We start from the raw sequence: 15,115 nt of genomic DNA on the forward strand, positions 1-15,115 counted from the left end.
AAGTAAACGCAAAGAAAACTAAGTTGTTTTTGAAGATATCCGTCTTCTGGGTCGTTGCGCTGTGTAGTCTGGTCGATGTTAACCAACGTTTCAGAGGTCATACTGCCTCCGTCATCAGGGCGATTCTTAGTATGAAGATTTCCGTCTTCTGGGTTGTTGCGCTGTGTAGTCTGGTCGATGTTAACCAACGTTTCAGAGGTCATACTGCCTCCGTCATCAGGGCGATTCTTAGTATGAAGATTTCCGTCTTCTGGGTTGTTGCGCTGTGTAGTCTGGTCGATGTTAACCAACGTTTCAGAGGTCATACTGCCTCCGTCATCAGGGCGATTCTTAGTATGAAGATTTCCGTCTTCTGGGTTGTTGCGCTGTGTAGTCTGGTCGATGTTAACCAACGTTTCAGAGGTCATACTGCCTCCGTCATCAGAGTATGAAGATTTCTGTCTTCTGGGTTGTTGCGCTGTGTAGTCTGGTCGATGTTAACCAACGTTTCAGAGGTCATACTGCCTCCGTCATCAGGGCGTTTCTTAGTATGAAGATTTCCGTCTTCTGGGTTGTTGCGCTGTGTAGTCTGGTCGATGTTAACCAACGTTTCAGAGGTCATACTGCCTCCGTCATCAGGGCAGTATGACCTCTGAAACGTTGGTTAACATCGACCAGACTACACAGCGCAATAGCCCAGAAAACGGATATCTCCATACTCACCGCTGTGAGAACCTCAAGTCTTACATAAGTTGTTTTTCTTAGATTTAAGGTTTTCGTGGCCCTGAGGATGGCCGTGTAGACTGGCTGGCAGATATTTAAACAGACGTTGCAGTTGCCATCTTCAGGGTGAAGATAGCAGCTGCAGCATTTACCGAAACGCTATAAAGTCTTCTATGCTCGACGCGACTCACACACGAAAGTCAGATTCTTACATCGAACGAAAAAAGAAAAATTAAAATAGTAGTTAATTGTTCTCGTTTAGATAGGAACGAAAATGCAGGAAAGTATTTTGAACTGAATTGTAGTAAGCGTAAAATGTCGCACAATAATTTAATTGTTTTGAACTGGTTTAACTTGAGAAAATGTTTCCGCTCTTGGCTGTATTACAAAATGCGCACTGTCAGGTCACTAACTCCCGTTTGTTAGGTTATGATCGCAGTGCTCTGGAATGCACTGTAAAATATTAAGAGATTTAAAGCCAATTAAGCATAGAAGGGAACTTAATTCCTGCCTTAGCGTAGCCTCGTACTCAACCGACCCGTAGCAATGCACGACATAAACACCAGCGTTTCCAGGCTGTAAGAACTTAAGCCTCGCCCTTAACAATCTGAATCCAATTCAATTTGTTTAATTCTCCAGCTCTCGCCATTTTAAATCGGGTTAATGCGTCATGCATTGACAGAACATTCAGAGGATTTTCTAGGGTTCTCATGCCGTCCAGTTTGTTTCGGTCGGAATTCTAGGTTCGACCTTAATTTCACGAAACGACGTTATTGTGTGAGAGATGCTGGCAAGTACAGTTTAGTCCTAAAGTAATGAGTAGCATATGCAAATATTGAGAAGTTTCTGAGCCGAATCTTAAATATTTATTTCTCTTATTAACTAAGCTGCAATATTTTCATGCTAAACCCAAGGTGAGAATTTCTCCAGTGAGAGATTACAGTCTGAATGAGATAAAATTATAAGAGAAAGATGTCATCAAGGTTTCAGGATTTTATTAATTAAGTTGGAATGTGTGTAAGGGTCCCAAGACGCAGGCGACATTTGTATGCTGCGATTTTTTCCCCTTGAACGTCCTTGTGACAAGACGAGCAGGACAAATTAGATTTCTGCTTGAAAAGTGGATGTTAATTGTGCAGTTGCTGAAGAATCCTAAATTGAGACGTCTTCACAGTGCATAAACGGTCCAAGTACCTCAACTTTTAAATATTAAGACATCCCACCGTCGTTCGAAATTTAAATATCCATTAGATTTCAAAACTACGTTAGAGGTCTAACGTTGACACCGTTCTCGAAAAAACTAGTAGTGCAATTTTTATGGAATTCTAATATTAAAACAGTAATTTACCATTTTAACTGCCCCTCCCCAAACCAGTCAATTTTGCACCTGGGTGTCTCCCTTTAAATATAAATCTAGCTCTGATTAAATTTCATATTTAAATCGGTTCACTATTTTTCATAGATCATGAGCCCTCAAACTTCTTCATTTTCTCCGTTGCCAGGATTTATTACGAGCAATACTGAGAGTGCGCGTAGCGCCATATTCGTCCTCGAAGTTTCATAATCCTCATAAAGGGATGGGCTACTCTGTCGGCCACTCAGTTTTTCTTGTCCCTGAATCTCACTTCTGTGATCGCTGGTATTCAAAACGTGAGGCACTTGGGACGTTTTTATAACTAAATTATTTCTCTGATTGCGACATTGTTTTCTTCTTAATTAAAGATGTCTTGCTGCATTCTGTCGTGAGGTGGGCTTAATTAATGTGGAATTCGCGGCAGAGACTCCCTTTGACAAATTTTCCACGCTGGGTCATTGTTAATATTGGGCCAGATTAAAGGATGTATAAAGTCAGCTCCTTCACAGGGCAAATTTAGATGTGTTTGCAACTTTTCGTTACAAGTCCTGCACTTTTCGAGTTACATATTATTTTCTATGGTACTTCTTGTAAGGAAATGCGTTGACCATCTTTTGCCTGTCATCTCAGTTTCTGGACCTGCGAAGAAGAAATTAAGACGCCAAGCTGAAGATAATTAAAAATGTGACTGTAATTAATTAATATTGTGTAAATGTCATTCCATTTTAGTTGTGGTTTGTGTAACGACGATGTCAATATGTAACTCAACACCGTGTAACGTCGGATGTTGGATGATTAATGAATCATGAATTGCAAAGATATGAAAGGAAATGGTCGTGTCCCGACATCTATTGGGAAAACCACGAGCCCGTGAGCGCTGTCCGTTCGGTTGGGACGTTCGGGGGAATTTCGCTCCGTTCAACCAGTCAGACTTTCAGTTCTGTACGTCTCATTTAGCATTTGCCGATCACAAAGCGCGTAATACACACGATAACACACGAAAAGGCGGGCATGTGGCGGCTATGCCCTGACCAGGACTCAAACCCAGCACCAACAGAAACGAGAACATTCCTAATTGTGGTTCGTGACGAACATTTCTGCTGACAGAATTTTAAAAAAAAATCGACTTCATGACTTTTCTCAAGAAACGGATAGTTGTAGGCCCACAAGGAATTTGTGTCACTAAATATAAATGTTTCTTAGCGAAATATTTTTTTTAGTATGGGGAGTAATTAACCAAGTAGAGGAACAAACCATCTCTGACTCCATGCAACACGTATGTGAAGTGTTTAGTTTGAAACTGTCTGTACAAATTAACAAAGAACGCATTAGAAATGTTGGCAATGCAAATAGGAGGTCCCACATTGACTAGTGTCGGTGTTGGCACGGAACATGCATTCGATTAAAATCGATATATCTAACAGAAAGATATAAGACTGAATACATCGGTATAAACGAGGTACGCCTGAATAAATAAACGAACCAAAACAGACTGTGTGTTGTGATACAAAATAACCCGACATCGCCACTATATTTAAAATATAACACAATATAAACACGACAGCGGGATTTGTGTACTCGGCGCACGCAGCGACTTGACTGATTTCCAGACTCTCCACGGACACAGCACTGAAGCATGAACCGTGCTCATGTACGAGAAAAAACATCGCCACAGATCATCTCTCTCATAAATCATCTCGTCGCATGTCTCGCCACCACTGGTGTGTGAAAATCTTTCTGAATCCAGAGATGAGGTTAATGCATGTTTGATTTTGTGAGCTCCATTCCACCTGTCATTGCTAAGGAATCTCTATTTATAATGCGAACCAATCGCCCGTTGACAAAAGGAGAGTCAGTTCCCGAAACGTCGTGTAAGCTTACGTGAAATAGTCTACACTAGTCCCGTGGCCTGGTCAATGACTGTGGCTTCTTTCATAGAACACGGAGGTTCACTGGCGCCACTGGTCCCTATTGACGACGAGTAGGGCGAGTCACGTAGCACGCACGGGGTCTGTGAGAATACGAACAAGATCTCAGTTGGGCGGAGTTAGAAAGATGATATTAAGATTGATTATAGAGAAAAGTTTCGTGTGCAGCTAAGGAGTCAGAATATGGTCCAGTTGACTGTTTTGGAACACGGGGAGGAGCCATTTATTGATATTTTAGCACAGAATATATATCCCTGATGTCAGTCCGAGGTCTTGACAGCCCGTGTAAGTCTGTCGCCGTGCTTAGTTTCCGTGACGTCACATGGGCATGACCCCTATATTCAGCGCAGTGAGGGCTTCATATCCGAGTCCCGTCTGACTCTGGTAACGAGTTTATTCTAATCGCGAAGATTTGGAGAGCGAGCAGGTGCCTACTTGCAACACGAGCTCTGAATTTTGAAGACGCTTTCGTGTTCTTATTCTTTTCCTGGGGTTTGTCGCCGTGTAGCTTCGTGGAAGGTCGATGCCAGCTTTTCAGAGAAACTAGCTGTCTCCATTAGAGAGCTGAACATCAGATCTCACGTCCTCCAGTGATTTGATATTGTCAGGAAAACCGACACAAAATTAATAAAGTTATTAATTTATTTATTTTTGTAGTTTAAATGCGTCATGTTTGTGTTAAAATTCAATATATATTTATTATTTCAGTCTATACACAAACTTAGTTTTTAAAATGTTGTTGTTAAAATTAAAATTTAGCGCTTTTCATCGTTATTACGATGTTACATTTTCAGCGCTTAATTATTTTACGACATGTTTCGATGCTATGTCGTAAAATAATTAAGCGCTGAAAATGTAACATCGTAATAACGATGAAAAGCGCTAAATTTTAATTTTAACAACAACATTTTAAAAACTAAGTTTGTGTATAGACTGAAATAATAAATATATATTAATTTATTTATGTTCTGTAGTGACTCCCACTTTTCCCAGGTGGCATTGTCCTTTGGTTTCCGTGTTTGTGCATTCATAACGAGAATAATCGTGAAACTAAACATGCAACAAAACTTCGTGTGTCCCGTTACTGATCAAATTCTACTTTCTTTCTTAATTTCGCTGTAACTTCGAAATACCAACTAGCTCCACGGAACTGAGTTCATCTTGAGAAGCTGATACTCAAAAGTGTAGTTAATAAATTACCTCCTCATGTGGCGCCTGAATGTTCACGGTTTTCTTGGCAAACTGTGACAACCAACACGTGGTTAACTTGAGTCGACACGGCTCGGTAACGCGACTTATTGCGGGCTGTAGACCGGAGTTCGATTCCTTCCAGGGGCAGACGTATTTTATTCGCCACTGAACCGAGAGTGACTCTGGGGTCCACCCAGCGTTCTGTCTCTGGGGATAAAACGTGGAGCTTTACCTACACACTACTCAGTACGTCTTTTTATGTCTTGGTGCATCTGAGCTAGAATAAGTCTTGCTTCTAAATGCCCCGTATTTTTGAGTGTCCATTCTGGTAAGTGACGTTTTGAGGGGTCAGTGAATACATATCTCTCACCTCTCGTCTTTCGCGCCCTTTGTCTTGCAGTCTTACGAGATGCTAGAAAATTCGTAGTGACAGTTATGGGCACTTGGGACACCAACAGAGCTCACACTTTGTTCTGGTAGAAGTGACAGGCTTCTCGTGTTCTGCGTGTACACAATGAGACACGGCTTCCTGACGGATGTAAGAAATAAACATCACAAGCCAAGTTTCCCTTCTCTTGGCTCCTTCAAGTAGTATCGAAGTAAAGACGTGGGAAGAATTTAAGATGTTACTCTGTTGGAAGACAGGAGACGCGGTTGTGGCTTGGTATGAAACTGTCAGCGTTCAGCTTATGCACTACTCTCGCACCATTTGTCCCTTCTCATTTTATACGTGATAAACTTTTTGCCATGCAAGTAACTGGTGCGAGAGATGAGAAATATCTGTTGTTTGGTGTGGGTGTGAAACTTGGTCTCTCAGATTAAGGGGACAACGCAAATTGAGGGTGTCTGAGGAGAATACTTGGACCAAAGAGGCGCTGAAGTGGGGAGGTTGGAGAAAATTTCGCCATGAGGACCTTCATAATTTGAACGGTTGGCCAGATATTATTATTAAGATGATCAAGTTAAGTAGGATGAGGTAGGCGATACACGTAGCACGCATGGGTGGATCTTTGACTACGGAATTTTTGTGAATTATACTAACTTTTTTAACTTAATTTTCTCTTTGCTTGCAGGCGGGAATTACATTCGAGTTCTTCTGGACTGCTATGTGGTGAGTGCAGATTCTTCTTCTTCTTCTTCTTCGAAATAAGATGCTTCCTGCGTGATTTATGTTTGCTTCCTGTCTGTTACCCATTTAAATTTGATTCCAACGTGACATGCATTTTCATTCCCGTCGGAACAACGAATCTCATTTGCAACTGTTCCAAGAAACTTAAGAATTTATCGTACAAAGTTTTTCAAGAACGTAGTTGTAAGCATTGCTAAAATTATGGTTTCCTTTAAATTCGAAACTGTGGCAGACATTCTGTGTTTCTGTATTTATGACAGTTCTCGAAGTGTGTGACAGAGTTCTTCCTTGCTAATGGAACTGTTGCTGTTGACAAAATCAATGCCTACATCTCCTTGACGTTAACTTTCAGAATTCTTTGCAAGGCAGTGTGTACACCGTGTTACCCATCCACTTAAAAAGTATTACGAAACAAATGTATAGTTTGAAGGAAGACCATATTCAGAAATTTAGTAACATTAGTTACAATAACTAAGACTTTCTTGGGAATTATTACACTAAAGTATTTAATTAAGGGAAATATTTGGGATCACTAAATTTTTGGACTTTGCCCATCGTCTGATATTCAAAATAACACATCGTTTCGGAGACTGGAACTGCTTCCATCCTCAAGTGAAAAGGGAAGAAACAGTTTATGTCACTCACTGCACCAATGACTTAGGTCAGCTATTTCTAACGACCCAACTGAGCATCCGCCCTTTTTACCAGTTTCTGAAATATTGTGTTCTTTTGAATACCAGACGATGGATAAAATCCAATAATTTGGTAATACCCAGTGCAACAGATAATCTTCAAAATCCTTTAAAATTAAAGGAAACATCTTCAAAAGGTGTTAGTTAAAACTGTGCTATTGATTTATGTCAGCGTATTATTGATACTTATATATATATATATATTTGAAGCCTCTGTCCTTGACTGACTCCATGGATCGGCGCCCGTGAGGGGCTGATGTAACGCCCAGCTAGTCTACCAAATAGTATCAGAAGAAGCTGGCGAGCAAGTAGATTACATTTCGGTTAAGTTCAAAATTGCTTCAAGTGCGTGAGTTCGAATACAACATCCGAGGCTTAAGTTTGTTTTGATATTAGAATTCGCTTACTGGGAAACGCTGATGCAGGTTAGAAGTATTGACTTTGTGTTCGGTGGCTTGGTAATGCATTAGGCAACACTGAAATGGATGTAATTCCTACTTCGTACTTGACTGCAAACACAGACTGTCCCCGTCGTACATGGAACAGCTCGGATTAGTTCAGTCGTTGATGAACACAAAACCATTGTCACCGCCAAGTAGGAAACTGATCCATTCTGCAACAAGTTACGGAATAACTCGCCAGCCATTGTACAGGAACTGTTAGTTAATCATTTCCAGTTAACCATTTAAAATCAAGTGGTAACTTTTTATACCACCTAATTTTTTGTGCTTAACCAGTCCATCGTTACCATGGCGCTGTGTAGTCTGGTTGATGTTAACCAACGTTTAAGAGGTCATACTGCCTCCGTCATCAGGGCGATGAGTATGAAGATTTCCGTCTTCTGGGTTGTTGCGCTGTGTAGTCTGGTCGATGTTAACCAACGTTTCAGAGGTCATACTGCCTCCGTCATCAGGGCGATGAGTATGAAGATTTCCGTCTTCTGGGTTGTTGCGCTGTGTATTATGGTAGATGTTTAACAAAGTTTCGGTGGTCATACTGCCTCCATCTTCAGGGCGATAAGTATGAAGATTTCTGTCTTCTGGGTTGTTGCGCTGTGTAGTCTGGTCGATGTTAACCAACGCTTCGGAGGTCATACCGCCTCCATCATCAGAGTATGAAGATTTCTGTCTTCTGGGTTGTTGCGCTGTGTAGTCTGGTCGATGTTAACCAACGTTTCAGAGGTCATACTGCCTCCGTCATCAGAGTATGAAGATTTCTGTCTTCTGGGTTGTTGCGCTGTGTAGTCTGGTCGATGTTAACCAACGTTTCAGAGGTCATACTGCCTCCATCATCAGGGCGATGAGTATGAAGATTTCTGTCTTCTTTGTTGTTGCGCTGTGTAGTCTGGTCGATGTTAACCAACGTTTCAGAGGTCATACTGCCTCCGTCATCAGGGCGATGAAGATTTCTGTCTTCTGGGTTGTTGCGCTGTGTAGTCTGGTCGATGTTAACCAACGTTTCAGAGGTCATACTGCCTCCGTCATCAGACTACACAGCGCAACAACCCAGAAGACAGAAATCTTCAATAACTCTGAATTTTCACTACGGAATAAATTTATGGGTTTTGCATACTTCATAGAAAACAGATATCATTTACCCAAACATCGTTACCTAACGGTGACGTGTTGTGTTTACTTTGCGCTACCGACTGAATCTTTAATCATTACTTAGACGGCAGCGATTATTTCCTTAAACAGCGTTAACCAGTTGATCTTTTTAATGGTGAAGTGACGTGTTTTCTTCGCGGTACGGACCGAATTCTTAAAAGTAATTCAGAATACAGAACAACACCCGTCTGTTTCAGGTACCCCGGAGTGTCCAGTCCACAGGTTGTCACATCGACCAATCCCCTACGCTGGACTGACCGTGAGCCAAAAGACTCAAGACGACCGCGGCAAGAAAATGGAAAAGTGATTTCTGGAATGACTGTAAACTTTTTGTAATTTGATAAGCAACTAACCAAGTTGGTCGCTTCCTATCCAAAACATATCTATGTTAAAAAATTAAAAAGTATCAATTTTTAATAAAGGAGGAGCGCGGACAGGGCTTACATGCCTGACTGCTGGCTAGAAGTCAGAACGCATCCGGAAGGTCCTGCGACCGGACAACTGGACCATGGTTTTCCATGGTTTTTCCTCGGTACTAGAGCAAATGCTGAGTTGGTACTCAAATTCCACATTGCTCTGCATGTCTCCCATGCAGTCCTCCCAGTGCTAACATAAAAATTCCGCTCCATAATAGCCCCCCCCCCCACATCAAAATAAATATTTTCCCTAGCGACACCCTTCCAAGGCCAATATCAAAATTCAAAATTAACGCAAAGACCCTGATCAACTCCCCCCCTACTCCATTTCTTAACCCATCCTGTCTCCTTCTAAATCCCTTGACCTTACTAAACCTATCCATACCAGAAGGACGAGCGGGCACTGTCTGGGAACCTTCGTAACCTCAAATCAACTTTATACCCCTCCCCCATTTATAACAGTAGTGTCTAATGCTACTCCCCCCACCCATCTTCTCTCTCTCTCTCTCTTCGGGTTCAAACGCTTTACATAAATCCACAGTTATTCTGAGTTATGACACGCATTTTACATTACATTTTTAAGGACCCGCTCACATTTTTATTTTTGTTTTCCCCAGTTTTGTGTAAGTTTCCAACTGCAGTAGAAACAATGCAGCAGTTTTAATTTCAAACTCTTTTCGTTGTTTCTACGAGGAAACTATTTCATTCACTCTCCTTTCGTTGTAGAAGAATGCTGAAGACTTGTTGCAGATAGACGCGATCCCCGAATGGTAACAAGAAACATGTAGACGACAGGCGCCACTGATGAGAGTCTCGGCGTAGCTGTCGTCGAACGTGGGGGGTCAGGGTTCAAGTGTGGGAAACATGGCTGATCTCATAAATATTCATCGGCTGTTCGACTTTCGAAACTGGTTTAAGACAGTCTACTCCTCGTCTAAAATGACCTATTTTTTCCGTGTCTCGGACACTAAGAGGTTTCCATACGAAGATTATTAATTCAATTTTTATTTTAGCCTCTCATTAGAAGCCTTTGAGATTATAATTTCTTTTCGCAACGTTTTGTAGAATATTTGTTCATGCACTAGGATCAAACTCTGTCCCTGAGACTCATTACAGTAGCTACCGAAGAACGCAATGCAATGAAGTACTACACTAATGTATGAAGTGAAGCTCTCGCGGCGACTGAAGCTGATGAAAGACTCTCGGGTTACAAGCCGCGTCAGGTGGCTGAATGAACCACATCTTCATACAACGTTTCGAGAACAATCTCTGCTCTCATCCTCAGAGCTGCTGGGTAACGTATCCGATACTTTGTTGCGCGCTGCCTGATGGGAACTGGCATTCGAGGTCACGTGCTCGTACTCGGACGGGCCACTAGCAACGCCAAACTACCTGACGTCCACCGACAAGAAAATTCTCCGGAACAGAAGGAGCAACTTTTATTGCACATTTTTTCTTTCAGAAGCCTGAGCGTAGCCCTGTTACTTTCAAAATTACAGAGTACTTGTGAGAGTAGATATAAAGGAATGATCACAGAAGTAGACTGGAGTTTACTATTAAAACGTTTCTTGGAGAAATTGGTCGTGACAGGATTGGATTAATCTGGCTCCGAGCATGATCCATTAGCTGGATACAAATACTGTTGCGCAACACCCATGTGTTACGATCATTCTTCATGATTATTCTCAGTCACTCACTCATCACATTGGAACCTAACAATGGCCATGTACAGCGGGGACCAGGCTACCTGCTAGCTGAGCTCCCTCGTGCTGTGGATAGTTGCACTCGGCACGGCCTGGTCGGTGCTCGGAACGGCCGGGAAGACAAAGCATGGAGGTGCGCGCGCCTATAATTCGCACGTAATCCGGTCTTTACAACATTTCAACAAAAGTAACTATAAAAATGTTTGTGCAAAGTGACTGCTTATTTGTAAAATGGATATGTTAAAAAATGACGAATATTTATTTTTTTCTTACACAGACAGAACTGTCGGAAACTTAAAAGCACATCAACCGAAGAAATGTCCACATCTCGCGATGCTGACGACAAAGCAAAGATTGTCATCGTAGCTCCGAGCATGATCCATTAGCTGGATACAAATACTGTTGCGCAACACCCATGTGTTACGATCATTCTTCATGATTATTCTCAGTCACTCACTCATCACATTGGAACCTAACAATGACCATGCTGGGCTTAAACATGTACAGCAGGGACCAGGCTACCTGCTAGCTGAGCTCCCTCGTGCTGTGGGTAGTTGCACTCTGCACGGCCTGGTCGGTGCTCGGAACGGCCGGGAAGACAAAGCATGAAGGTGCGCGCGCAGTGATTGTCACGTGGTCTTCACCAGCGCGCCTATAACTCGCTCGTGATCTGGTTCTCAAGCACCGGTGAAATTCTAGCGTTAAAACGGAATGGATTTAGGTCGGGCGATGCTTCGTGTGGTGTTACCTAGCCTATTATAAAACTTGAAGGAAAATAGTCTCCAAGAGAGACGAAATACGATTATACGTAGGCATTTACCTTTCGCAGATTGAGTAAGGAATTTAGGACTCCCTAAGGACGTGAGAGGGGCTTCGGTTTGCTTCCCCTGAGGATCTGAACTTCATAATTCGCACAGCGGAACAAGCGAATGATAAAATAATGTATAAAGACCCAGGAAATTTAATGACTCTAATCATTGTTCGATCTGATTCGTTTATACGATAAAACTTTTGCTTCTGTAGAAACCACCAACCAGACTCGAAGATTTTGCGACTTATTGTTATTTGCAGTGTTAAGAAAACGGAATTATCTGTAGCTCGATATTAATTTGATTCCTTCTAAGCTCTGATGTCATAAAACACACCAATATACACAGAGCGACGCGCAGACTGCAACGCCTAAAGACTATGAAACAATTCGGAGATCGAACCCTAATCGTCTAGCCCGTAGTCAATCACTATATTGACTGAGCTAACCGACTCAGAGTACACTGTTATAAAGTATTTAAACTTTTATGATCGTCGCCAGACTGTCAAAGCACTGTCACTTTGTCTAGAACCGACTTAAATAGTCTTTTTATGCCATCATGGTTAAGAATTCTTCGCTTTTATTGAAACTTCAGATTAATTATCTTGTTTAATAGAGCATCCCTTTGCGGCTTTCATATGTAAATATTCCACAGATTTCTCTATTAGGTCCTGACCGCCCTGGGTATCATTCAGCCTCTAACTTAATGAGTAACTGGGGCTCATTCTGGGGGGGGGGGGGAGAGAGAGAAGCAGCAAGTACGTAGTAGTGCCTGGGTTCGTCATACGTCTTCATCGCGTAATTAATTAATAACGACATATATTAGTAATTCATATGCCAATATGTGCTCTATATCTCATTAATTTCATCCTTATTGATTTTATCAGTAATAATTTCGAGATGAGAACAAATTACGAAATTCTTCATTAACTTACATAACTTTCTGCATCCTTTTATCACTTATTTCCTCGTAAGTCCAACAGTCTCCACAGCATTTCGTTCTCTGACTCTCTTAAATCATGTTCTTCTTTAAAATCAGAGGACGGGTTTCATTTTTTTATTGAACAACAGATGTGGTTTACGTTTATTACAAAATAAATATGTTAGAAACTTTTTTAAAACGAAAAAAATTAATATTCTAGTACTGAAAACATGGCCGCAAAGTCACATCAGTATTGGCAGCAACGTTCAGCTAATATGGTATAAAACATTTCTGAGTTGCCTGCTATTATAAATTGAAATATTTCCAAGTTAAACCTCTACAATATTATCGACTTCAGATTAAAATAAGTAGCCTTTATGTTATTTACATTACAGGCTGATACACAAAACAACAAAACGTTGACCCACACTAAAGTCACATTGAGCACGACGTACATATACAGAACAACATCGAATATGTTATTAAAATGGAATAAAAATCTGGAAAAGAACGTTTGATATCTGGTAAAATCTGATAAAAAATGTACGCTAACATAATATATAGAAGTTGTATTTAAGTCGTTTATTGATTTGAATCTTTATATATTGTATACCCCTGAGGATGGTTCTTTTAGGAACTGAAACATGTCGTGAAAAATGATGGTCTAATGTAAATTGAATATTTCGATAAAGAACATCATTTGATATTTTAAATATTTTTTTAATGTTAATTATTGTAATATTTTAATATTTAATAAGAATTTTATTGTGATTAGACGGACAAGATTTAATTTAATATATACTTAAAAAAAGTAATTAACTACAGACCTCTTATGTTAGCAACCATGGAACAAAACATAAATTGGGTAATCGGTTATCGGTTAACTGAAAATGCATAAAGGAAATGTTTTATTACATAAACTTATTTAATCATCACCATATTCATCAAATATAAGGCCAAGTGGCCTCTTGCGGTTTCATTCCATCTTTTTCATGGTCTTCCCAGACTTGTCATTCTATTCGGTCTGTAGTTCAAAAGTTGGTTTAGGATTCTCCTATATCCTCTCCTACATTACTGTCAACCTCACCTTCTCGCGGTGCACCCTGTTACCACAAACGAGGCTCTGACAACCAAGTCATGGCGGTATAACCATTTCATCCGGGTTGGGTAAATACCACCTGAATAAAGCCTGTCCAGATGCTGAGGTAGCACTCCTACCACTGGACTTGCTGCATTTCGGCCAGCGACCAAATGATAAGGAAAATTATACTGCTTTCAAGTTTCAAAGAAATACAACCCGGACAACGTATTTAATACTGTGATTAAAGTATTTGATCCGAGCAGTAAACAATAATTACAGTACAGCGGAATCGATCCAAACATATATCTGATTGATTTAATCGAATTATTATTACGCATCTCGACTCATAATTCTCTTCATTCCCCTTGGGAGCTGAAATTCTCTAAGCTTTTGTTTTGAAACTTCTTCATTATCTCTTGCTTTCCCAAAAAAATGTTCTCATAAGCATTTAAGTAGCTTACAACTAAGCTTCTATTGTACACATCGTATTGCATGTACATAAGAACTCATGCTCACGAACAATAAAGATTTGCCAGGATTTATCGTTAAACTGAGGAACTAGAAAACAATAGCCTGAATTTAAATGTAAAGAGTGAAGTTGCCCTGTGCACAAAAACCACGTTACGGATGGGCGGAGGTAAAGTTGCGAGTGTACTTATCGACTCTATATGGACGTGGTCAACTCCATGGAAACAGGAACCGACATCCACTGGCTTACAGTCAGCCTAAAAAAATTAGTGGGGAAACTTAAATATACCTCGGTCGTAAGCTTCGTACGATATAAATTGAATTTAGTAAATAAACAAATTCCTCCCTAAAACTATTTAGAAAAATTATTTCGAGCGTATGATGCCAGAATGGTGTATCAACAAAATGGATGATTTATAAGAGACAGGATGCAATAGTTAGGAAATGAGAAATGTGGAGCTTTATATGTCTTCACTAAGAATTGTTAGGAGCAGCCTAACAAACGAGATTGAAATTGGCGGGACGCTCAGCGGACACAAGAGAGTCCACTCCTGGATGACAAAACAACATTAAACTGGATCTAAAGGACTGAATTCATCTGGTTCAGAGTAGTATCCAATGGCGGTGACTTTTAATGGACATATATGCCACATAAACGCAGATAAATTTATTTTACTAACTGAGCGAGTATCAGCTTCTCAAAAACGTACTGTGCTCCATGATGTCAGTAATTATGAAAACATATTATCCTTAATTTTGTGTGTAATTATGAGAGTTAAGTTATATTTAGTTTTGTATTGTACCGTAAAAATTTACGTGAAATTCTGAGATCATACGAAATTAAAACAATATCTGAATTACAATGATTTCAATAAGTGCTTTCCTTGAGTTTAAACTTGTTTCGTCTCGATAACATATAATTAACGATTGTGAGAGCTTTCGTTACACAAGGCATGTTTGCATAACGAGGAAGCTATGGCAAATAACACATTATTAAATGTCTGCACATGTATCGTAGGCTTGCTTCTAATTAATTCCTATAACCACACTGACATGGGTGACTAATTCACAATCGTGTTACCAGGTGGTGCTCATGATATATCATGGTGAAACT

General features: G+C 40.4%; 2 protein-coding genes across 5 annotated transcripts in view; one reads left to right on the top strand and one right to left on the bottom strand.

Moving 5' to 3' along the window:
• Positions 1-14,864, top strand: part of LOC110836404 (uncharacterized) — a 343,621-nt gene extending 328,757 nt beyond the window's left edge. For all 4 annotated transcript variants that reach the window (XM_087356219.1, XM_087356222.1, XM_087356221.1 and 1 more), the window contains 2 exons: positions 6,249-6,286; positions 8,801-14,864. In XM_087356219.1, the coding sequence (XP_087212345.1) occupies positions 6,249-6,286; positions 8,801-8,939 (177 nt within the window). In that variant the 3' untranslated portion in view covers positions 8,940-14,864. The remainder of the gene's footprint in view (positions 1-6,248; positions 6,287-8,800) is intronic.
• Positions 1-15,115, bottom strand: part of LOC147872527 (uncharacterized) — a 98,648-nt gene that overhangs the window by 46,792 nt on the left and 36,741 nt on the right. The gene's annotated exons all lie outside the window — the stretch shown is intronic.

Source organism: Zootermopsis nevadensis, unplaced genomic scaffold (assembly GCF_977971745.1).
Source record: "Zootermopsis nevadensis isolate Lab colony 2312 unplaced genomic scaffold, Znev_1.0 Znev_ptg000026l, whole genome shotgun sequence".
In the NCBI taxonomy this organism is placed as follows: domain Eukaryota; kingdom Metazoa; phylum Arthropoda; class Insecta; order Blattodea; family Termopsidae; genus Zootermopsis; species Zootermopsis nevadensis.